We start from the raw sequence: 24,331 nt of genomic DNA, 5'->3' as shown, positions 1-24,331 counted from the left end.
GGTCTAATTTATAAACTAAATATCATTATATTTATATCTAGATTCAACATTTACCAACACAAGCTTTTAAATTTGAAAGTTAAAAAAAAAACAAGGTTACAAAGACAGTTTACAAACTCAAAATCGCCCGAAGTGATCCACCCAGGCAGGTAAAAAGGCCGGATACAATATTTTCAAAAAGAACATCAGAATGAAATTCTATCAAAGAAAAATGACAGAAGAATGGAGAAAGAAGGTTGACAGATCTTGTGTGGTGCCCCAGCGATCCTGCAAACCAAAGGATAGGTGAAGGTGAAGGTGAAGTTAGATGTGAACCTGGCCAAACTAATGTCTTATAATGAGTATCTAATTGCTCTAATTGTTTTGTAAAGGGTCAATCTCTTATTCAAATTGTCAAGAAAAAATATTTCGGTAAAAAAAAAAAAAAAGTCCTTTAGTTAAGTGCTGGCGGTTCACGCGAGAATATGAAAAACTATTTTTTAATTTTTGTTTTAAATTATGTTCAACTTTATACATACTAAATAGATTTTTTCTCTTTTAAAAAAAGTAAACATTTGTGTGTGTGTGTGCAGGGCCGCCTCTACCTATTGTGCAATGTGTGCATTGCACGCAGGCGGCCGAATTTAGGGGGCGGCCAAATCATTATTCCAAGGCTAATTTTTTTTTAATTATAATTTAATAAAAAAAAAACAATTAGTTCAATATTTAAATATTTTATATGAATCCTAATTCTTATTTTAAAACCTTTAAAAAAATCGAAACTTTATTTTTTTTTTCATTTAGAGCGGCTCGTGATGGATCCCCATTGTTGTTTTTTTAAGGCGCCCACTTATTTCTGGCCTTGAATGTTCGCGATTTGTTTGTAGTATTTGTTTTGAATGACACGTACAGAAGCAGATCAGTCAACACGCATTTTTTTTTCTTCTTAGTATCTACTTACTACATATAAATATTGTTGTTGTTTTTTTTGTGTTTAGTCGAATAGCCCGCTCAGTAAGTAGATTAGTCATTAAAAAGTCAATGTTTTAAACATTTTCACTTTATTTTAAATGGCTGTTAATTAAGCAAGTAAAATTTGTGTATATTGTAACAACAGTTCTATTGAGTTTTTGTTCACAAGAGACTTTTGTTCAAGTTATTTAATGTTCATTTATTACAAATAGAAAGCGCCCATATCGGTTCAGTTGTACTAGCTGTTTGAAGCTACACATTCACTACCATCCAACACATGGGCGTAGCCAGGATTTTTTTTCGGGGAGGGTTTTGGGGGGGGGGGGGATCCCCCCCCGACCCCCCCCCCCCCCCCACCCCCACCCCCCACCCCCCGCGAAAAAAAAAAAATATATGTGTGTGTGTGTGTACATAATTAATCTTTATTACATTCTGACCCTTTCGGAAGACGTTTATTGTTTATTGTAGACTCCCCGCCCTTGCTAGCAAGGGGGTCTGGGGGAGTTCGCAGCGCTCCCCCAGCGCGGGGCGAAGCCCCGCCGCCGAGCACTATTTCTGGTACTGAAAGCCAACAAAATGCATATTCTGAGGTATCTACAGTGCATTATCTTGCTATTAAAAAGTTTTATTTCAAAAACCTAATGTGCTATTCTTACTGACTTAGACCCTCTCGCTGTTTCCGCAACTCTTATTTTGCGTAATTCATTTTGTCGGAAAACATGTCCCGCAAAACCTCATGCGACGCTCTGTCACAACCTTACTAAGGATTCGACTCCCAGTTCGGCATATGATTTCTTTGATTTAGACCCAATCTCTATGACTGACTCCTAAAATCTGTCTTAGCCATCTTTGTTGAGACACATTTAATGATTTTCAATTTCGGCAGAAGACTATTCACACTTAATTAATGGAGCCCAAGCCATTGTTAGAAATTTGTAACCTTTCTTGACTACGCTCTTGGAACTACATGCCTGTATTTCACTTTAGATTTTATATCAAAAAGGAAAGTTTTTTTGTCAAATCATCTGTTGAGGGGTTTTAAACTAAAAAATATCTGTGTTTTTTTTTGTTTTGTTTTTAATTCAAAACCCCATTTAGCTACGATCATAGAATTTGGTGACTGTAGTTTGCTTTAAAATAATATTGAAGAGAGAGGTTTTCAACTCTAAACGCTCTGTAGGGGAATTTTAAACTCAAAACCATCTGGAGGGGTTTTAAACGTTAAAGAAAAAGCCATCTGGAGGAGGGGGATTTAAACTCAAAACCCCTTTGGCTACGCTCATAGATTTTATAGTGTGTAATTTGCTTTTTTTTTATATTGACGAGGTACTTTTTAGCTTCAAACCCCAACTGGAAGGGGGAGGGGGTTAAACTCAAAACCCCTTTGGCTACGCTCATAGAATTTTGAGTGTGTAATTTGCTTTTTGTATATTGAAGATGGGGTTATCGTAAATTTTGGATGGGGTTTTAAAATCAAAATCTTCCTCAACTGTGCTGTTGGAATTTGGGGATTGTTGTTTGCATTTTTTTTGTTTTGTTTTATAGAAGAGGGGGATTTAACTGCAAAAACCTCTGGTAGGGGGTTTAAAATTCAAAACCCCCTGTAGAGGGTTTTAAACTCAAAGCCCCCTGGTAGAGGGATTTGTATCTCAAAACCCCCTGATAGGTGTTTTTAAAATCTCAAAACCCCCTGCTAGAGGGTTTTTAACTCAAAACTGCCACGGCTGTGCTGTGGTAAGTGATGATTTAGTATTAAAATCTCACCTAAAATAAACAAAATGAAAGCAAAAATCAGTCACTTAATTCCGCCCCCCCCCTGCGGGGGGGGATTTCATTTCGGGGGGGGTTTGAACCCCAAGAACCCCCCCCCTGGCTACGCCCATGAGATTCCAACAAGAAGTAGGGGGTTGCGGCAAAAAAAATGTTTATTTTCATTGTAGTTATTAATCCATGTCTGAATAGTATTAAAAATACATAATTATCAATGTTTTAAAAATTAAAATATTTTAAGTAAGAGGCGTCGTTTCATCTTCTAAAAAGACCTTGTCAAGTGTTGACCACTTTCGTTTTGAAGAAAAAAAAAGTCTCCGCTAATATGATTCTTCCGGATTTTCTTGTCTCAGAATTGTCGAATTTCTTCCGACTAATGCACTTCATTATAGTGACGACTTGTGTGTGGAAAAATTAGGTCCGCGACATAGATGTACTTTAAAAATTCACTGACCTCACTGTGTGAACTTACTACGCTCCTATAGATCCCCAGCTTCTAATGAATGAGGGCTTAAACGAAAACTTTGTCATGTAGGTGGTCGCATCCGGAAATTTGTGAGAGACCCTGTCTTACTGTCTTTTATTTCAAGTCGTTGTATAAATGACTTGTACTTATGATTATTTATTTTGTATTAATTCAAGAAAAATGTTCAGTGCTAAGTTTCTTCGTTTTGTCTTAGTGGTGTTTGTAGGCACCTCAGAATCCGCGTATGTCAGATGAGTGTGAAGACAATGCATATCTCTCCAAAATACAATCGTGATAGTCATTATCAAAGTTTAGGGAGAGTTCCAAATGTTGCACCATCAATGGCTTTTATATTTCGATCACTTTATTCTGTAATCTATGTTCCATGTTGGTTGTTTTATACAAAAGGGGTAAATGATTAGAGTCATGTTAATTTAGAAAAGACATTATAGGCCTAATGCAGATCATATAAGGGAAATGTAAAAAATTGCTCTTGAAAAGAAAACAGTAAGATATACAAAGCATTCAATTTTGTATGATTTTGAAAAGAAGCCCAAGTGATCCGTTATAGAGCAAATTATTAGTGACAACGTCTCGCGTTTAGAGGATCCACGAATAGTTTCTTTAACACCTAAATAAATAGATTACTTTTATCAAGTAATAGAAAATACAATCCTTGAAATTGTGTACACAAATATTTTCACACACACACACACAATGGATTCTACAGATAGATCTAGGTCTCATACCGAACTAATCACTCTTATTATTGCTCCTATTACTTATACACCTCATGTTGAAATACATTAAAATTTTCTGGAGTTTCGCCCAATTGCTGATACAACTGGAGAAGGAATGGTCTACAAAATGGATTTATATCAAGGGGCGCATTTAGTCCAGCTCAGTTTTAATGAACTTTTTTTTCTAGAATTAAAAGGGGGGGGGTGCAGCATTTTAAAATTTCGCACGCAGGCGGCCACGCAGGCAGGATGGCTGCCTGGTCGTGCGGTTTTCGCGCTGGACTGTAGTTCGGATTTATCAACGGTCGAGGGTTCAAACCCTGCCCGCTCCCACCCCCCGTCGTCCTGCGGGAGGTTTGGACTAGGAAGTAAACTATCTTCAACTCTGAAGGAACATCCGAAACATGTAAAACATTTACAAACAACTCTCGCGGCGGCCCTCTGTCTGTCTGTCTGTCTGTCTCTGTGTGTGTGTGTGTATATATATTATTATAAATATATAAGTAAATGTAGTAGTTAGTATGACAGAACTTACTTAACTTAGCAATACATTTGTAACACACAAAAAATAATCTAAAACCATTTGCATAAATGTGTTGAAAATATGGTACAGAAAGGCTCCCTTTGTTAAGAAGCCGCCAGTGTTTGTTAATATTAATAGTTGTAAAAGTGAGGTATCTTTATGAAAAAAACTGATTTAAAAAAAAATAGATTTTTCGCATACAGAAAACAAAAAAGTAGCCGATGCATCAGAACTTTCAATGGTTAAATGGTCTAAAATATTATGCTGTTTTATTTTCACTATCTTTTCTAGTTTACGAGATTTAAACGGGACGGACGGACGGGCAGACATTCCACACAAAACTAATAGCGTCTTTTCCCTTTCGGGGGCCGCTAAAAAAAAGATCTAAATATAGACTATCTTATAGAGACTTCTGACCTAGCCTATATATATAGATTATTGTTTTGCTATGCAAGGTCTCCATTTTTATATATGCTAGTGAGTCTTAGATTTTAGATGTTACATAGCCTAGGACCTAGATCTAGGACTTGAGTCAAGTCAAGCTATTGTTTACCGAAAAAACTGGCGAAATAGATAAGTTCTAAGTTCTCGTGCTTTGCATTTGAAGTGATTACATTACAAACAAAGTCTAGAGATCTAGTCTACAGAAAATGAGTGGTGGGGTCTACGGAGGAGGTAGGTTTAGACTCTAAATCTTATTTTATTATGTTTAGTTCTCTTTGTTTACAATCGAGTTCACAATTGCCGGCTATCGATAACGGGTACCTTACTTACTTAACTTACTAGCAATCAGTAACAATCTTACTTTATCATTGACTTTATCATCTCATTCTATTTTACGGTATTTGAAAAAACAAAGTCAGTGCTGCTGGTTAGCATTGCCTTGCTGCTAAACTCAAGATATCCAAAGCCACAAGGTTTAACATTATAAAAATTTAATAAACTTGTTGTAAAAAAAAAAATGTTTGTTGTAAAATGTTTTACATATTTCTGATGTTCCTTCAGAGTTGAAGATAGTTTACTTCCTAGTCCAATCCTCCCGCAGGACGACGGGGGATGGGAGCGGGCAGAGTTTGAACCCTCGACCGTCGATAAATCTGAACAACAGTCCAGCTCGCAAACCGCACGACCAGGCAGCCATTGTTTTTGTATAGACTAGATAGATCTAGTGACAATCTAGTCAATCTAGAATAGCAATTTATTAGATTTGATTTTGAATAGATTTACTTATTGTACCACAAATGTCTACATCTACTCAGTCTAAGACTCAGATCATCATCAAGCCCAAGGCAAGCCTATCCATATCAAAGCCAAGGAATAGCAAGGATTTTTTTGGGGGGACGGTAGGGGTAGGTGGTGGGTTTCTCCATCCTATTTAGAATCTAGATTCTTTGCAAACTGCACCACACAACACAACCAACTCAAAGAACTTGATTTAATAATCATTATGTAATATAGATAAGACTTAGACTTAGAAAATAAATATATATATATATATATAATATATTATTACAAATATATAGATCTATATCTATCTATTACTTTGCTTTGTTTGAGTAGTAGTTCTCGAAGTCAAAGTTTGAAATGGGTTTCTACCAAAAGTTATCAATCTCTAGGGATCCCCACTAGGCAGTATCTGTGGAAAATTAAAATAGATTTATATAACTGGATCCCTAATCAACATCAAAGGGCTGCACAAGATTTAATATAGAAAATAACAAAATTGTGATCTGTGATGCTGGTGTTAATACTAGATTTATCCCTAGATTCTATATTTCTAAACATTAGATCATAATCTAATCTAGAATCTAGGTTTAGTGACTTAACATACCAGCATCTACAGCATCGTTTAATAGTAGATCTTCTGGTTGAAATCAAAGAGTAAATAAGCCATGGATGCAAGATTACCAGAAAAATCAAAGTAAAAACAAAAAACTTGCTGACTGATTGTTGACTCGGTGTAGCATTCTTTTTTTTCACAAACCAATAACGTTTTGGTTTAGTAGACTTTGTCAACTTTCAAACAACTAAAATTTAATAATAATAAGTCAAATTTGAAGAAAGACATGAAGTTACATTTCTTAAATTACAGCACTTTACAGCACATGTCATGTGCTAATTTCCAAACTTTTACTTTTGTCCAAAAAGTCAACAAAAGTGTCAAAACAAATCCATAAGGTTAAGTAGGCTAATAAGTTTGATCTGCCAGCATGGGATATTCATTGGAACATTCTCTTCTTAAAAAAAGTTGAAACCAGACCTAGAGGCTAGATCTAGTCTAGATATATATATATATGTATTTCTAGATCTACATTTTAAATTGATTTTGAAGGGATTACTATTAGAATCTATTGTGGCTTAAGGGCCGAGCAAAGGCTGCGTAGATCTAGATGTTTTTTAAACATTTTTTCTTTCTTTTTTTTTTTTTTTAGATGAAGTTGGTGCTGTGGTTTTCGACATTGGTTCTTACTCATTCCGAGCTGGCTTTGCTGGAGAAGATACACCAAAAGTAAATAATTTGTAATATAATTATTTTAATGATTTTTTTTTATTGTTTAAAAAAAAACTAATAAACATATTTTTAGTTAGAAGTATATATATTATTATAAATTTTAGAAATATTGAATATATATATAAATCTATTTCTGCTTGTTTGTTTTTTTAGCAAAAAGTGACCTACAACATGTTATTTCTTTACTTAATTTTTTTTTTTTCTAGGCAGAAATTCCAACTCATGTTGGTGTTCTTGATGATATTGAGGCTTCCATGGATGTAGAAAATGGAGGTGATAGCAATGTGACACCTAAACGATACTTGATAGACACAGTGAACATGAAACATCCTGTGAAAGACATGGAACTGACCACATTTCTCAAAGATGGCATGAGTAAGTTATCCTTTTTTTTACGTATGGCCATAAAGTGAATGTAAGAATATATTAAAAAGTGGCCCAAAGCTTTGTCATCCATGCATCTCCAGTTATGAAATTCCCTTTTACCTCAGGGATTTAATTGCTTGATTTGTAGTTCATAGATCTTGTCTCTTTCACTGACTTCTAGATTTGTATGATTATTTTTTACCTCAAAATCAATCAGCTTGATGGCCTGCTCTGTATACAAACCAAAGATAGGAACTTAGACCACAGGCTTCACCATGTTAAAGAACATTAAGACCTACTTTTTTACAAATTACTTTCTTGTTTTTTTTTCATTCTCTTTTTATGTCTCTATTATTTGTAAAACACCTTGAACCTTCAGTATCAGTACTAGTATTGATTAAGATCAAAGCTGATCTTGAAATTTAAAAAAAATATGCATGTACTTTTTATAACTCTGCAGTTGAAAACTGGGACATATTTGAGAAAGTCATGGATTATGTTTACAGTAAAAATATCAAATCTGAATCCAATCTCCACCCTGTTCTTATGTCTGAAGCCGCTGTAAGTATTCTTTGTAATAACATTTTCATTACAGGTTGTTTTTATTTTGACATTGTATGCTGTTTTAGTTTTGTATTTTGTAAGTAACTTGTGCATATTTGTTTATAACAGTGGGTGACCAAAGCCAAAAGAGAACAGCTGACAGAAATTATGTTTGAGAAGTACAATGTCCCAGCTTTCTTCCTGTGTAAAAACCCTGTCCTGTCAGCGTATCCTTGGTTACTGTTACAATGACATTAGGTACAACATAATGTTCAATCAGTTATATAATTTTTCATTTTCAAACAGTACAGAGTTATTTTAAGAAAGCCTTCATAATTAGACAACTTTATTTTAGGATCAATTTAACATAAATGTTTTACTTTTAGTAAAACGAAACCAAATTATTTCATTCCTCTTCAACTGGCTCTTCAATTCTAAATCATAGACAATGATCTAAGTAAAATATTCTAATTGTGAGTGTTCAGTGGATCCCACTGGATCATTTGTATAGATACAAGTAGCTTAGTCTGTGTGAGGGACATAAACTGATTTCTCCCATTTCTTATCTCAGACAATACACACTGTGTTAGAATTATTTACTTTCTAAAGCACTATTTTCAAAGTCATAAAGGGAATGATACTGTTAAGCTCTTAGGGTTCAAATCTTTTGAAGATAAAATTCAAATCTCTTACAATGGAAACCAAAGAGGGCGTTGCTGTAAGATGCTGACAACAACAAATTCACAGCCTAAGGAAGCTGTTCAGTGAGCTCTTTAAAAAAAAATAATTTCTAATAATAATAAAACTTTGAAAAAAAAAATGAAGAGGAGAAAAGTTGCAAAACAAATGTCACTCTTCTTTGACAGGGGAAGTAACTTTGTAAGTAGTAAAAGTAAAGTCCCCCTGGACATGGATTTCAAAAACAGCTGTAACAATTTTTTTACTCTTATTAACTGGCCACACATGGAAAACTCTGGTTTGACAGTTATAATTTTTCAAAATATAATCTTCTTACAATTAAATTTTGTCTGGAGATCTATACCGTGGAAATTCCTGCTAAAGAGGATCATTTTGAGCACTGTTCTTTTTATACAAATCATTAGCTGGGCCTAATTACTATACCATATCTCTAACTAGATCCAGTATTCTAGTGTAGACTACTGTCTTGAATGTTTCCAAGCCTGAATCTAGATCACCAAACTCAAATTTTAAACATCAGCATAACTAGAAGGGGGGGGGGGCATTGGTACAGGGTAGATATGTTCCTTTTTTTTTTTAATCTGTCATTCATTAGTTATTAATAGCAAGACATCAGCTTCATAAAGGAGGGATTGTCTTGTTTAATAAAAAATATTTTTTATTTTACTTGTCACATATATTATTGAAAAAGTATTGGTAATATTTCTTATAAAATAATGAGAACATAATTATTTTACTATTACAAAATGTAATTATAAATTGTGTTCATAAGTTAGGTGTTTCAAGATGGTGTAAAAGAGTAAGCATACATTTAAATAAGAAATTTAGGCTGTTGTAAAACTGGTGATCAGTCACTATATATCAAAATCATAATTGAGCAATGTGTGAAGATATTATAGTAAAGACACACTTGATAATTAGGAATATATTAATAAGCATTGTGTTGTGACACAGTTACTATAAGGCATGTGTGGCCAATGGTGACACACGGTCAAGTGTAGTGTACCTGGACAGTTAGTGGACTGGAAGGCAGTCTCGAGTGTGTGTTGTCAACAATGAGAGGAAAACATCTAGTGGATTCGTTTGTGTTGAATGTTAACCTTATGTACATATATTGTTATTAAATTCTTTGCAAATTAAGACTTAAAGAAACTTGTATCACCACACATTGGTATGTATGATTCACTCACTAGTATAAAATCTTAACTTGAGTGTCAGATTTGCCAATGGCAGGTCCACAGCCCTAATAGTAGACAGCGGAGCAACACAGACATCAGCAGTACCAGTGTATGATGGTTATGTCATCAGCCAGTGTAAGTACCAGTGTATGATTGTTATGTCATCAGCCGTTGTAAGTCAGTTTTGGGTTAACTTTAATTGGCCAGGAATCTGGAGGATAGTTTTTAAAAAAATGTTCTGATATACTATAAATAGAAGCATGAATGGAATGTTTACTGTCTCGTCTCGAACTTACAAAGATATGTTTACTATCTAGTCTAGAACTTACAAAGATATGTTTACTATCTAGTCTAGAACTTACAAAGATATGTTTACTATCTAGTCTAGAACTTACAAAGATATGTTTACTATCTAGTCTAGAACTTACAAAGATAGGTTTACTATCTAGTCTAGAACTTACAAAGATATGTTTACTATCTAGTCTTGTTAAAGGCCAAATTTTGAAAGATTTTTTTATTGTACTTTTTTGTGAATTTTTTTTTAACTCCATTAATATTGTCTGTTTGTGAAGATATTGTCAAATCTCCTCTTGCTGGTGACTTTGTGACAGCAGAATGTAAGAAATTGATGGAAGAATTGGACATAGAAATAGTTCCACCATATATGATTGCCAGCAAGGTAAGCAGCTCTCAGGCTTAGAAAAGAGAGCCCTAGTTTTACTGTCAGGCATTAGAATACTTTTATTACATTGAACCTTTAGACCCTCTTGGCTTAGATAGAGATCATATATTGCAGGAAATTGTAGCCGATGCTCAGCCAGCCAAATGGAAGAAAAAAGAAAATCTTAATGTGACCAAATCTTTCCACAACTACATGGTCAAGGTGGGTTTAGATTGAGTGACTTTATGTAAAGTAGATATATAAACTATTTAGCTTGTTTGTTAACTTAATAACCTTTGATATACAGCATATTGTGGTTGTAGGTTAAAGCATTGTGTATTTAAACCTTGGTATAAAACTTTGCATGAGACTGAAATTAGAGCATTTTTTGATTATTTATCTTAGATTGTGATATATACATATTCATATTTTAGTTTATTAGACATATATGAATCTATGGAAATAATGTTACAAGAATTATTTTAAAATGTTGATCACTCTTTGATTTTTTCATTACTTTGTTTCTGAAGGAGGTTACATCTATGTGTGTGATTGGAGGGGGTGGGAGAGAGGTGGGAAGACAGATAAGGGAAGGAGGAAGCATGGAAAGAATGAAGAGAAAAAGGTTGGATTGCTTTGTGGCTTAATTAGCAAGCAAACTGTAAAGACTGATTTGGAAAGAGGTAGATTTCATTGAAGAGTAGGGGACTGAACTTGTGAAACACTTTAGAGTGGGATTATGTTTATGGTCTTAGACTCTGTTGGTAACTGATTAAACTATAAGCATCTTTCTGCTTCTTACTTCATCTTTCTCTTTAAAACTAGTTATAAATATTCTCACAAGAGGACACAACCTTCAGTTTCATTTTATCTTGTTTCCCCACAAACACTATTAGTGATCTTGTTCACAGATTCCCTCCCCTTTCTCTTAGTCTCTTCATCCTTAGTTACGCATCTTATAAGAGCCTTCCCAATGTAATTAAATCATCATAGCCAGATATGGGTTAAAGATCACCAGTCATTGGGTGATATGCACAGATTTTATGCATTGGTTGTAACCTTTATAGAACTATAAATAGAACTAGTCATGATTCAATATTAATTTTGAAATGTCACTTGAGGGGAAAAAAATGTAAATTAAAATTTATATTTCTTTAGTTTTTACTGATTGTGTATGTACCCATTTTCATTTGAGGATATTTCTTTTTAATTGCATTTTGGTCTTAATATTTTATCTTACTTAGGATGTTCTTCAGGATTTTGCTGCTACAATAGTTCAAGTTTCAGATTCACCTTATGAACAGAGGTAGTAGACCATATGTACTTTGTAAAACTGTCATTCTCAGTGGGGACTTGAAAAGGGGGGGGGGGGGTATGGAAGCAGTGCAAAAAAATGTGTTGTGTGTGGCTACAACTGAAGGACCAAACAAATCTGTGCTGGGTTCAGGAAGAGAGTGGCGGAAGGGGCATCACAAAATTGTGGAAGGGTTCCCTATCAGAGTGTTCTAGGGGGAGAAAAAGTCAATTTAACACTAAAAGCTTCCAGAAAAGTATGGGATTACAGTGAAGACATAATAATCCAGGTCATTTCATTGGAGGATGCAAAAAGGAAGGCTCCTGATCAAAATAAATGTTGAAGCCTTCCCAATTTTTCCTGTAATAAAATGAAGCAAAACCTGGATATTCAACTTCATAAAAATTATTTTTGGTCTGGAGAAGTTTGATTTTTTAAATTGCTTTTATCTATACACTGGTATGTAAACAATGTGGTGAATAATTTTTAGTTAAAGCTGCTTTTTTAAAGAAACGAACAACAAGTTTGAAGGCTAGATGAGATCAGATGAAATGTGTCATGAAAATGCACTCCACAAGTTAAACAATGAATAAAAAGTAAAGTTCCCCTTTCAGACCTTGTGGTCTATAGGGCAGATGATATGAAGGCCATCTGTTTCTGTGGCCTACGGTTAACAAGGGTGTAATGTGGCCGGCACAATAATTAACGGCCCATACTTTTCCCCAACCAATGTCAGGTACCCTTTAGAGCTGGGTGGACTCATAGGCGCCCAAAAATCCTGAAATTGAAATTCCCAGTCTTAACCAGGATTCAAACCTGGGACCCCTGGTTTGGAAGCCAAGTGCTTTACGGCTCAGTCACCGCCCCTCGTAAACAATGAATGCATTTTAATAGATTTTTTTGTATTCATTCCTAACTTTCAGAGCATTTTCTTTCATGAATAAAATGTGCAATGGTGACTTTAAGTTAGAAATCTATTTTGTAGAAATATGTTGGGGAGATAGGTGTACTATGAACACAGACAACTGAAGCAAGGGGATGTGGGGGGGGGGGCACTTTCAAATAAATGGGTGGTGAAGAGAAATGTATCTATTATGTAATGAACTCTTTGACTTATGTCTAGCCAAGCAGACTCCATGCCAACCGTCCATTATGATTTTCCTCATGGCTACAATCAAGATTTTGGTAGTGAGAGGTTTAAAGTGTGTGAAGGACTATTTGATCCATCATTTATCAAGGTAGACTTTTTCGCCTAGTTACTTTGTTTTAATTTTTAACTCATTATACTTATTCATGCTACTATTGTTAGGTCAGTTTAAATCTGTATGCAATCATGTTTAAGGAATCAGGAGGCAATTCAATGCTTGGTGTTGGCCATGTTGTGACATCTAGTGTAGGAATGTGTGACATTGACATCAGACCAGTAAGTGCAGGTTTCAGGATTGATAAATAATGGTAATGTCTTTGATTTTGAAGATTAAGGAAGAGTGCTGTGTTTCACATGGCTACGCAAACCCAGTTGCGACCTGATAAATAATGTCCTCTGATAAGTACAATAGTTTTTCTGCATTTTCTGTAGGTGTTCATATTCTGTTTTGGTTCCTTTTTATTTTTTAAAGAAGCATGATGAATGAGCTTGAAAAATTTATTTTTTTTACAAAAGTTTTGTTATAATAACTTCAGGTTTTTTAAATTTATTTTTTTTTATTACTGGTTCTATAAAAAATATTGAGTTAAATATTTCAGATAAATTTTGGATGCATCCTATTATGAAAATAAGAGATATTTATACTGTCCCATTAGATATAGAAAATTAACTTTTATTTTTTAAAGCACGTTTACTATCATGATCATCTAGTCCTTTTATTTTTCAGAGCTTGTACAGCAGTGTTATTTGTGTTGGGGGCAATACTCTTTTGCAAGGTTTTACTGATAGACTCAACAGAGATTTAAGCACTAAGACGCCACCGGTAACCTTTTTTTTTTTTTTTCAACTTTTGTAGGTCACCTTCATCTATCCTTTAGTCTGTTGTACCATTGGGGCACCACACAAAATCTGTCAACCGTCTTTCTCCATTCCTCTCTATCCTTTGCCTAGGACAGCATTTCATTCGATGACAGGCTTGTCCATTCATTGATGTCTGCTTCTTCCTGGTACTGTTCCCTGAAGGAAGGTCTTTGCAAGCCTTGAGGACCTTGTGATGTGGCCATAGAGTTTGAGTTTTAGTGGGGTTTTTTTACAGTGGTTAGCAGGTCGTTGTGGGGTCCAATCACTTTATTAGTCCTGTTTCTAATCTCTTCATTCGTGATGTTAAGTGACACCTAGGATCTTTCTATAGCATCTAGTTCCATAGCTAAGATCATCTTCTCGAAATTTGCAGTCAACGTCCAAGATTCGCATGCATATAAGAATGTGGCTGTGACATGGGAGCACATCAGTCTTATTTTAGTGTCAAGGGCTATGCATTTGTCTGTCCAAATTGTTTTGAGTTTCTCAAGTGCTGCTGTAGACTGCATATGCTGCGGAGGTCTTGTCTATATGCATCACTCAGTTAATTTTTCTGTCCCTGCCAGAGTATCTATGTTGCAAGTTAGTAATTTTTCTTCCTCCAATGCTTACAGAACCTTCACAGCCCTCGAGAGCATCTTCCATTATCCTCTTTAGGAAGATGTTTAGAGTTTGTGAGAGTAGGCAGCCTTGTCTCACTCAGTGTTTTTAAACCAGTCTCTAATGTTATTTTTGAGGTACTCTGCACTAGTGGTCTACTTATAGAGGTTTTGTATAACTTTTATTATATTTTGATTTACATTGTCGCCCAGAGTGCCCCATGCCATACGGGGACACGACAAATCATTTACTGACATTTCAGTATTTATCACCACTTCACAAGTCTCAGGCTATGCTTGGAAATTTTGTCACTTGCATTTCAAATTTGTGTTGTTTAAACAAAACCATAATGGCCGCACATCTAGACAACATAAAGGTTTAACCATATCCCCCATGCATGAGAAAAGTAATCTTTTTCTTCTCTTGATTTCATTTACCACATTTTAATGATTTTTTATAAAAAAAAATAATTTGTCAATCCTATTTTACAGAGTATGAGGCTAAAGGTCATTGCGGCATCAAGTTCTTCAGAACGAAGGTTCAGTAGTTGGATTGGAGGATCAATATTGGCATCTTTGGTAATTATATTGATTTTATCTAAATTATGACTGGTCTATTGAAGAAGTTTGTATTAAGCCTGAGTGCTAATATTTCAGGGAGCATTTCAACAAATGTGGGTGTCCAAACAAGAGTACGAGGAAGGAGGGAAACAGATAGTTGAAAGGAAGTGCCCATAAACAGGCTTTTTTTTTTGTAATTCTTGTATTGGTATTGTCATAACTAAGAAATGTAATGAATAAATTTCAATTTCTAAGAAAATACAAAATCGTTGAGATTTGTTGATCAAGAATATTGTTTTTATTTGTGTTTTTTTTATACTTTGATCCCAAACTGTTTCAATTCTCTAACATGATGGCACACACACACAGATGTCCAAACACACAAATACAACATTGGGAAGGTAGGGAGTGTGGAGATTGTTTTCAACTAGATCTCTCCCATTCAAACAAAAAATGCCGAAAGTTCAAGAGGAGTGAACAAAATACAAACTGGAGAGTGCAATCAACTAGAGAATAAATATATCTAGTTGAGTGAAAGATGGTACACTGCACTACACTGACACAAAAAATAAAATGTTACACTATCACTACACAAAGAAAAGAAATTGATTTAGAAATGGAACAAAAAAATATATTCAGTTCATTATAAAACAAAAAAATACAAGACCAAACAGAACATCTAATTTAAAAAAAAAATGATTCACCCAAGTCTGATTACATAAATACTGCATTAGTTTACTAGTAGACATTTTGCTAACCAGTTCAGGATAAGATAGCACTCCTATCATTTCTAGAGTTCTCAAGAAGAAACAATTTTTGACTGAAGGATATGAAGTCTTTAAAACAGACTTGACTTTAAACTCAGTTTTGACTCTTTACATATTGATTTACAGCAGCTTTGTATGTGGCTGTAGACTGACTAGATCAGGGAATCAAAAGAATGTGTTTTCTGGTACATGACTTCCTTACTGTTAACATCAAAGCTTAAGGCCCCTGGTTTCAAACCAATGTAGTTGAATACAATAGTAAACAAGTTCACCTCAACCAAGAAATGTCTAATGACAAAATAGTGATAGTTTTGTTCTGTGAATAAAAAAAAATACCATCAGAAACCAAGTGATGGGGAAAGGGGGGAGAAACAATGACTACTATTAGAGTAATGTTAATTTATTTATACATAATAACTGCCAACAACACAGATATATTTAGAATATTGATATATATATATAATTATAGCAAATGCACGAAAAAAAATTGCAAAAGAAAAACCAATGGACTACAATTACATGGTTTTTAAAGAAAATCCATTCCAAAAAGTGTTGTATCTTTCTTACAAATAGTCTAAGAGATGAGCATAATGAGGAGTCTTTAAGGATGACAGTAATATGGTTATTGCCAATTTGCATGCACATCAAAAACATATTCCATACATCTGAGTAGACATTATCAATCAACTGTCAGGATATATATATATATTGTACAGAGGGATTCAATAAAGGCTATAAAGAACAACTTGTATATTGGCATGGATCACAATTATCACTGTTAATGCAAAGCAAACTCTAGTTCTGTTATATATGTTTATTATTAAATTCTTTTTTAAAAAAAAAGACAAGTCTGGTTAAATATAATTTGTAACTGTGTGTAAACAATAAAATGGTAACTGTCAAAAGTAAAAAAAAAAAGATGTTAATTAACAGGTTATTGGATGCTAATATAACTAAAACACTTGAACCCATCCTAAATGAGCACAATATAAACCAGTTTTAAGTTGAACTGTCTATACAATATGACGTACACACACACACACACACACAATAACATTGGATCAATAGTGTCCAAAATGGAAAGACTATATTCTTAATTGGTGTTGCACAAGTGGGAAAAAAAAAAGCACATTGCAATATTTGAACAAAGATTATTAATATCCATTAAATAGTCAAAAAGTGTTACAATATAAAACAAATGGATCAGAAATATATACAATAGACATATGTACCCGATTTATGCAAACAGATATATTTAAAAGCATGAAATACCATTAGTAAAAACAATAACATTAGGTTTACCTGGACAAAATTCTTTTGTTTTACCTTCAGAAAAAAGATATCTTAACTTCAGCATATGCTTGATACTGATATAGCTTGTGTGTCAAGAATTAATACAAATAGGTCTAAGCAATGTTGAGGGCTTACCTCCAATTGTCCATTGATAAGTATGTTAGCTATAAAAGTTAAGTACACACACATTTCTTCAGTAAATATTCTAAACTCCATGGAATTCAGTCTGATATTTCTACAGATTAATGTATTTGACATTTGATATATGAAATCAGCCCAGAATAATACCCAATAGGTGTCATTCAATAAGTAGTTTCATGACGTAATTTTAATAAAGTTGAAAAAAAATTACAAATGCAGGAATTGGAGTTTGGTACATCATTTTAACTTTAATAGGTTGGGATCATGAAAAATCTAAAAAGAAAATGTCAGGTCACAAAGAAACAATTTTCTATCTAGAAAGCACTCTTGAAAATTCATTCTAGCATAAACCATCTGTTTTTTTTTTTTTTGTGTGCTTTTTTACAATATAAACTAGAAATTTGCTACACTGACTTCATGGGCACCATCAGATAGAAACTATTCACTTAGTAAAATATGTTTCAATTAAAATAGAAGAATGAAATTAATACTAATCTACAGGATGTAAATCCAAAAGCTAAAATAAAAAAAATAAAAAACTACTCAAGCTGATACACACTGGAAACATATGTATTTACATCCATGAGTAAACAAACATCTGTAGCCCAAACACAAAATAAAATTAAAATGTCATGCCAACAAAATTGAAGTGGAAAATTAAAGCTAAAAACAAAACAAAAAATTAAAAGAAAAAAATGTAAACATGATGCAAGAAAAGTATTGAACTCCTGTGCTTTGAACTAGAATTACTTGTGCTGTTTCTTCATTCTAGCAAACCAAACTGAAGTATTTCTCTAGATAATTCACATTTCAACATTTGAGTAGTTCATATGTCAATGCCATTTTGTTGTAATATTGTGTTTTAGACTACAAATTTGGTTGTTTTTTTCTAGGGGAGACTTACACAATGGAATGTGATGATCATCACACTGTCTTGGAAGGGGGATCAATAGATACAAATAAATAATGCATTCAATACATTTCTAATCTTACTGTATTGTCAATGAGGATGATCATTTGTAACAAATAAATAGGCCAGAAGAACTTTTCAGTTGTTTCACATATCTACGTCTATCATCCTGACCAGCAGTATTGAAACATTTTATAGCTACAACTAACTCAAAGTATTATTGTGTAGAGAGGAATTAGATTCACTTTGCCTTTTAAAAGGTCCCATATCAAGACTTTCAAATAGTGTTGTCAGTAATTTTTGAACAGCTCTATTAATCTTAAGGCCCCTGAGGACAAAATGATTTAGTTTACACTGATTATTTTTATATTAAATTTTCATTTTTTAGTTATGTTACTAAAACTGCATAATTTCAATGGTCTTAAGCCAATACCTTATTTCTAAACATAAAAAAAAAAGAATTTATAATCATAAACTTAAAAGTAATGTCACTATGGGAAATCTAAAGAATTTTTTTCTTTTAGGACAAATTGAAATAATAGCTTAATGTGTTCATTTACTGTTAATTTCTTAACCTTTGTAATAATATGTCACTGGAAAGACCTCTTTCAGTGATTTTTTTTTAAGCTATGAAGTATTAGTTTTACAAACTCAGTTCTAATCCTGTCTGAGGGATAAGCTCTATTAACAATGATTGACATAAATAACAAAAATCTTGTCAGACTGGAGGTGTCAGTTTATTGAAACTCAGAATTATATAACACATTCTTGACTTCATATTTTAATATAAATATATCATCCTATTTGATATAAATAGTCTTAAGCAGCAATCAGACATCTATTGATAAATGAGATGAAATCTCTGTGTGCAGGCTATATACAAATCTGGGAAATGTGACTCTTTAGTATGGTATGATAAAACAAACTGATCCATGTGCCATGATAGACCAGGAGGATGTTAGGATGAAATGTCACTATACATAGGAAGTGATACAGACTTGGAATCAACAAATGGCTATGATACAAATATATACATACATTTCAACAATATACACAATCATGGGTTAGTGTTTTGTTTTAGTAGGACAAATTTCTGTCTTAAAAAAAAAAAATAATGGGCAGTACAAGGCACACATACACTGTCGCTAGAGACAGCAACAATGTTTGAAGGGTAGTTTAATGCCAGTGCCACACACAGTAGACTAACAAGTTGAGCGGTGCCTCCATGTTTGACTGAACCCACACCTATATCCCCTTCCCCTATGTCAAAATGATTAGCCCCCCCCCCCCCCTTTCAAAGGTAACCCTACTTCATTCTTCCCTAAATGATCCCTCCTTTCTGAATAGACTGATAATGATAAGCTGGATATAAAGTTGAAATAGAAAACATCACCATTAATAAATAATCTGGACTATTGCTTCTGTTCTCTGTACAAGGTTCTAAAACAGCCAAACCATACTGTGTTAGTGCTGAAATTATACATTTAAATGCCAAAGTAGTAAAATCATGCAAAGAGCACACATTTCATCAAGAGACAAAACACAGAAATCATAAAGTCAATTGCTTTGTAGAGTCATAGTTCCGTCCAATAAGTTTGTAAAAAAAAAAAAAAATGATATAAACCAAATCAAAACTGTAAAAAGATCAATCTAGTAGAAATGTGGTGCCATGAGAGCAAGTCCGATGAGAATGGGATGTCCAAAGAATTCCGTCAGAAAAGAATAGATATGACTACATCAATACAACACTTGGTGTTGGCTAATGAATGGGTTTAAAAATTCATAGAAAAAATGTATGACTAACTAAACATTGAATAAAGTCTTATAAGCAAATAGAAAACAAAATCTTTAAAAATGCAATAATCTGTTTAAAATAAGAAAAAAAAATATAAAGGCATTTTTCTTTTTAAAAAATACAACACAATGAATGTTACATATACAAATATAAGATTACTAAGAAGAATTTCTTGGTCCATGAGAATGAGGGGAAAAAAAAACTTGTTCTCTTTGTTATAGCACAAACAAAATCAAGCTGAAGCTCCACCATATATTGGTTATTACAGAGATGTCAAAACAATTAAATAGAACAAATGTAGCAAGCTGACAATAATACTACTAATTAACCACCAATCAGGTTTACTCTATAAATATATATAGAAAATAGATATAAAGAGAGAGGAATACAAAATACAACACCCACCACCAAAAATGTAAAAACAAAATCTTGTAACATTTCAAACAAATTAAATCTTCAATCCAAATGCCCAAAACAGTCTAACGTGTAAAAACATATACCACTTGATGATAAGTGCATTCATAATTTGGTATTAGACAACTACAAAATGACATAGTAATTCAAAATTTAAAAAAAATCCTTCAATATTTGATTTCTAGCGAACAAAATTTTTTTTTTCAAAAGAAGCTAACAATTTTACAATTTAAATGCATGTAAATGTGTTTGTCGAAACAAAGTAGACCCTAAGCAATATGAAATAGTGGAGATAATACAAATCTACAGAGATATTTTGATGTAAAAGGGAAACAACTAAATGGCCATCAAACTATTGACATTATCAAGCAAAATATTGAAACTGTCTTGTCTTGACTGGGCTGATTTGGTAGGTGGCATAAACTCCATGTGGTGCTGCAGACTGGGCTGCTGGAGCCAGGTAGCCAGGACCAGTAGCAGCTGCAGCAGCTGCAGCGGCTGCATAATGTGGGTGGATCTGTGCTGGATAGGTGGGAGTGAGTCCGGATGGGTGAAGCACTGGAACAGGATGCATATGTGCAGGCAATGGATGAGAGGAGTAATGCAGCTGCCGAGGTGACTGGTGAGCTGGTGGCGGTGCAACAGTTGGGGAGAACGCACTGAAAAGAGAAATATCTGTCAATTAATTTGTTCTTGATGCAATGTTTTGTCAAAATGATAAACGAATAAATGAAATTGTTCTTACCCAAACTGTGTTATTGAAGCAGAAGTGGGCAGAGTCATTTGCTGATGAGCTGGGAGTAAGTACTGATGTAATGGAGAGCTATGGAGTGGGCCCACACGCCTGTAATCACTAACATTTCAAAAAATATATTAGCATAACACAGAATACAGATAATAGATTAAATTAAGTTTATATGCACAAACACACAAAAAATTAATATAATTATTACATATACAGTGCTTTTTTGTACAAAAAATAGGTGCCGGTACTCAGTAGTTGATTGCCTAACTTTTAACTACTAAAAATGAATAATATACGTTAAAATACAAGAAAAGTAATAATTTTTTCAAAAAGGTGCAGAATACTCACAAAAAAAAAGCCCTGCATATATATACTAAAATATTTTTAAGAATAAAAAATCAATTGTTCATATTTAATTGGCTATACAATAATGGTTAGTAAAAATAAGATTGATCGATGACTGAAAAAGCTACATAAAAAAAAGTGTCATACCTGTGACTGAGATCTGTATTCAGCAGCACAGGCTGGCCTAACTGTACAGGAGAGAGCTGACTGCTAGTTGGCTGGACACAAAGCCTCATATTACCACGACCACTTAAGTGGGATGCAGCACTCAAGGCCTGACCTCCACTGGAAAGACTTCCCCCACCAACACTCATAGCTATCTTGGCAGCAGCAGTGGGAATGGCCCTGACTGTAGGTGAGACATAAGCTAGCTTACCCTGGGCTGCTGCTGAACTTAACTCAAGTTCAAATGGAGTAAGTTTCTCCATTTTGGGTGAGCGGCATCGATGTCTGTCAGTGGCCGAAAGCATTTCTTGTTTAGGAATATATGGGCTTACTTTAGCATGTTGCTTGCTGCTAGTGTGAGCACTTGTTGTCATGACATTACTGCGAGGCAAGAAAGAGCTTGAGCTGACCTCCGACAGACGAATGTGAGGAAGGCTGCTACTGCTACTACTTGCACCACCAAAAGACTGAAAAAGTTCAATTAGATAACTTCATTTCAGAATGTACACATAGTATAAGAAACAAACATAAAGAGCTAGTGAAAAAAAAAAAAGATTTAAGACCAACAAGTGAAAGCTATTTACCTGAGGAGTGAAGATGCTATGAGAGACAGGTAATCTTTCAATCAACTCATGTTTTATATTGTTAGTATTAAAGACATGAGGCTGCTGGTGGTGCAAGTGATAATGCTGTTGCACATGTCTAGAACTATTGCTACTAGTGCCACCAAGACTGCTGGGGCTGGTAGGAGGATAGGGCATGGCTGCAGCTGCTATACCCGCAGCCAGACTGTTGGATGTATTAGCTGATGTCAGCAACAGACCATGGGCATTTGTAGTCAGGGCATCGTCATTGTCAGACTCATGACCATCAGCAACTGTCAAATAACTATCGTCAACTGAAAAAAAAAAAGTAAACATTTAAATGGTGACAGATCATTGCATTCCCAATTAAATTTTTTTTTTCTTAGTCATTGTGTTGTATAGGCTTTGCCTTTAAGCCCTCATTTCATCTAATATATAAATGTTTATCTTGAATGCTTTTTGATATTTTTGATAAGTTATTACAGTGTCTATAATGTTCCCCATGCTATCTTCATATTTGATGAGAAATGAAAGAATATGTGTAAATAAGTAGATATATTGTTACGAATCTCACTATCCAGGCTATCTGCAAACTGCGCTTTACACCACCAACGTAAAGAACTTGACAACTCAGTGCTCCAAAGTAACGTAACACTTTAATAGTTGAATAAATAACAGCCAATACTGTACAAATGGCAAAACGTCCACTGTACTAATATCTCTCCGATAACACAGTACCGCCGTATCAACTCTTGCACTGGCCTCTCCGTCTCGTTCCGGGCTTGCACTGGGTTCAACAGTTCAGGACTGACTTCACACACTAGGCTCATTGTGTCGGACTCGATCGCAGACCAAGATCAAGACGCCAGTCGTCTCAACTGTACTTGACAGTACTCCGCACTGAACCGTCGTAATGCTCCGTACAGAACCACACCGTTGAACTGTGCTGTAGTTGACCGTGTTCTGAGCCCCTGTCGTGAACCTTCTGTTGCTAACCTCGTCTTGACTGCGACACCTCCGCTCTTTATATAGGGTCCCTACTGGCCTACCGGACGGAACATCGCTCGATGTTTCTAGCTTCGTCACATGACTACATCCCTCGTGACGCTCCTGAGCTCTGTTCACAACGGCGATCCTTCCCAAACCGTCATGTTGACACTTGTCTCGGCTGACCGTTGCAGCTCGTCACGGTTGGCCGCTCGTCTAGCGCTGGCCTAGGACGATTTGCGTCGGCTGACTACATTCACACCACTACCCCTATCTGTGCCACTACCAGGTTTATAACAATATTATACTGTGTACTACGTCATTTTTTTTTATTGTTTTCTAAGCCTAATTATAGAACTTATACACGAGAAATGATATAGATCTCAAGGTTTTTGGTAACATTTGATTGGCTAAAAGGTAGTCAACTACATAGACGTTTATTTTGGTTGGTCTCAAGGCGGCCATCTTGGAAACCGGATGGTAACTTTAGACCACAATGCACAGCGTGCGTATCAACATCCCTGTAAAGTTTATTACTCAATTCTTAGTCTAACACCTGCATTTTTTGTGTTTTAACAATTTTGCGTTACAAAACAAATTAAGAATTAATTACAATAAACTTATATTTTTTTTTTACAAATAGGATTACTATAGTTAAGATTCAGAAAGAAAATAGATGTAGATCTAGTCTAGATCTATATATCTAGAGTAGAGGTAGAGATTATCAATTTTCGCGATCATGGGATGGGTCACTAGACTTGACAAATCCCTTTCTCTAATCTAGAAGACTAGATCTAGTACTGCTAGTAACTATTAGAGTATTCGTAGATCTAGAATACTAGATTGACTAGATCCAGTTCTAGAAGATAGAGCTACCATTCTAAACAAATCCGCTTACTAGTCAATAAACTTAGACTAGGTCTAGGTTCTACACGTAACACTAAAGTAATAGTAGGTTAGATCTAAAAGAAAAGTTAGATCTAGATTCTAGAGTAGGCTTACTTGTTGGAATTGGTTTCAGAGTATTGGTTTAGACTATTTTGATTTATATCTAGATCTAGTAGTAAATTAAAATTTATAACATATTAATTATTATTATATTATATATATATATATATATATATATATATATATATATATATATATATATATATATATATATATATATATATAAAGTATTATATACTACTAGTGACTAATAAATCTATCTATTAGATCTAGTATTAGTAGAAGCCTTTTAGTAAGTATTATAGCCATAACAATCTAGAGTAGATGAGATAGCAATATAAATCTAATCTAGATTCCTAGATTGGA

The 24,331-nt window shown here is 34.2% G+C and overlaps 3 protein-coding genes across 6 annotated transcripts in view; 2 read left to right on the top strand and 1 right to left on the bottom strand.

The window, feature by feature from the left end:
- Positions 1-24,331, top strand: part of LOC106054434 (protein kinase C and casein kinase substrate in neurons protein 3-like) — a 228,999-nt gene that overhangs the window by 85,517 nt on the left and 119,151 nt on the right. The window lies entirely within an intron of this gene.
- Positions 4,977-16,513, top strand: LOC106066819 (actin-like protein 6B). Its single transcript, XM_013225909.2, has 14 exons — positions 4,977-5,125; positions 6,883-6,959; positions 7,169-7,337; positions 7,789-7,889; positions 8,001-8,098; positions 9,789-9,883; positions 10,321-10,427; positions 10,545-10,631; positions 11,654-11,715; positions 12,827-12,941; positions 13,046-13,126; positions 13,578-13,673; positions 14,803-14,889; positions 14,968-16,513. The coding sequence occupies exons 1-14, from the start codon at positions 5,101-5,103 to the stop codon at positions 15,046-15,048; spliced, it is 1,281 nt and encodes a 426-aa protein (XP_013081363.2). The 5' UTR covers positions 4,977-5,100; the 3' UTR covers positions 15,049-16,513.
- Positions 15,147-24,331, bottom strand: part of LOC106066820 (homeodomain-interacting protein kinase 2-like) — a 44,407-nt gene continuing 35,222 nt past the window's right edge. For all 4 annotated transcript variants that reach the window (XM_056044733.1, XM_056044736.1, XM_056044734.1 and 1 more), the window contains 4 exons: positions 22,031-22,344; positions 21,429-21,913; positions 20,937-21,044; positions 15,147-20,850 (listed from right to left, as the gene is read on the bottom strand). In XM_056044733.1, coding sequence (XP_055900708.1) covers positions 20,556-20,850; positions 20,937-21,044; positions 21,429-21,913; positions 22,031-22,344 — 1,202 coding nt within the window. In that variant the 3' untranslated portion in view covers positions 15,147-20,555. The remainder of the gene's footprint in view (positions 20,851-20,936; positions 21,045-21,428; positions 21,914-22,030; positions 22,345-24,331) is intronic.

This window comes from Biomphalaria glabrata, chromosome 10, assembly GCF_947242115.1.
Source record: "Biomphalaria glabrata chromosome 10, xgBioGlab47.1, whole genome shotgun sequence".
NCBI lineage: Eukaryota > Metazoa > Mollusca > Gastropoda > Planorbidae > Biomphalaria > Biomphalaria glabrata.
This window is presented reverse-complemented; position numbering and strand designations above follow the sequence as displayed.

Excerpts from the sequence above, each read along its gene's own strand:
- LOC106066819 (XM_013225909.2), top strand. The coding sequence starts at position 5,101 with ATGAGTGGTGGGGTCTACGGAGGAG. Across the intron at positions 12,942-13,045 it reads TTGATCCATCATTTATCAAG|GAATCAGGAGGCAATTCAAT; the intron begins GTAGACTTTTTC and ends ATCATGTTTAAG. Across the intron at positions 14,890-14,967 it reads GATCAATATTGGCATCTTTG|GGAGCATTTCAACAAATGTG; the intron begins GTAATTATATTG and ends CTAATATTTCAG.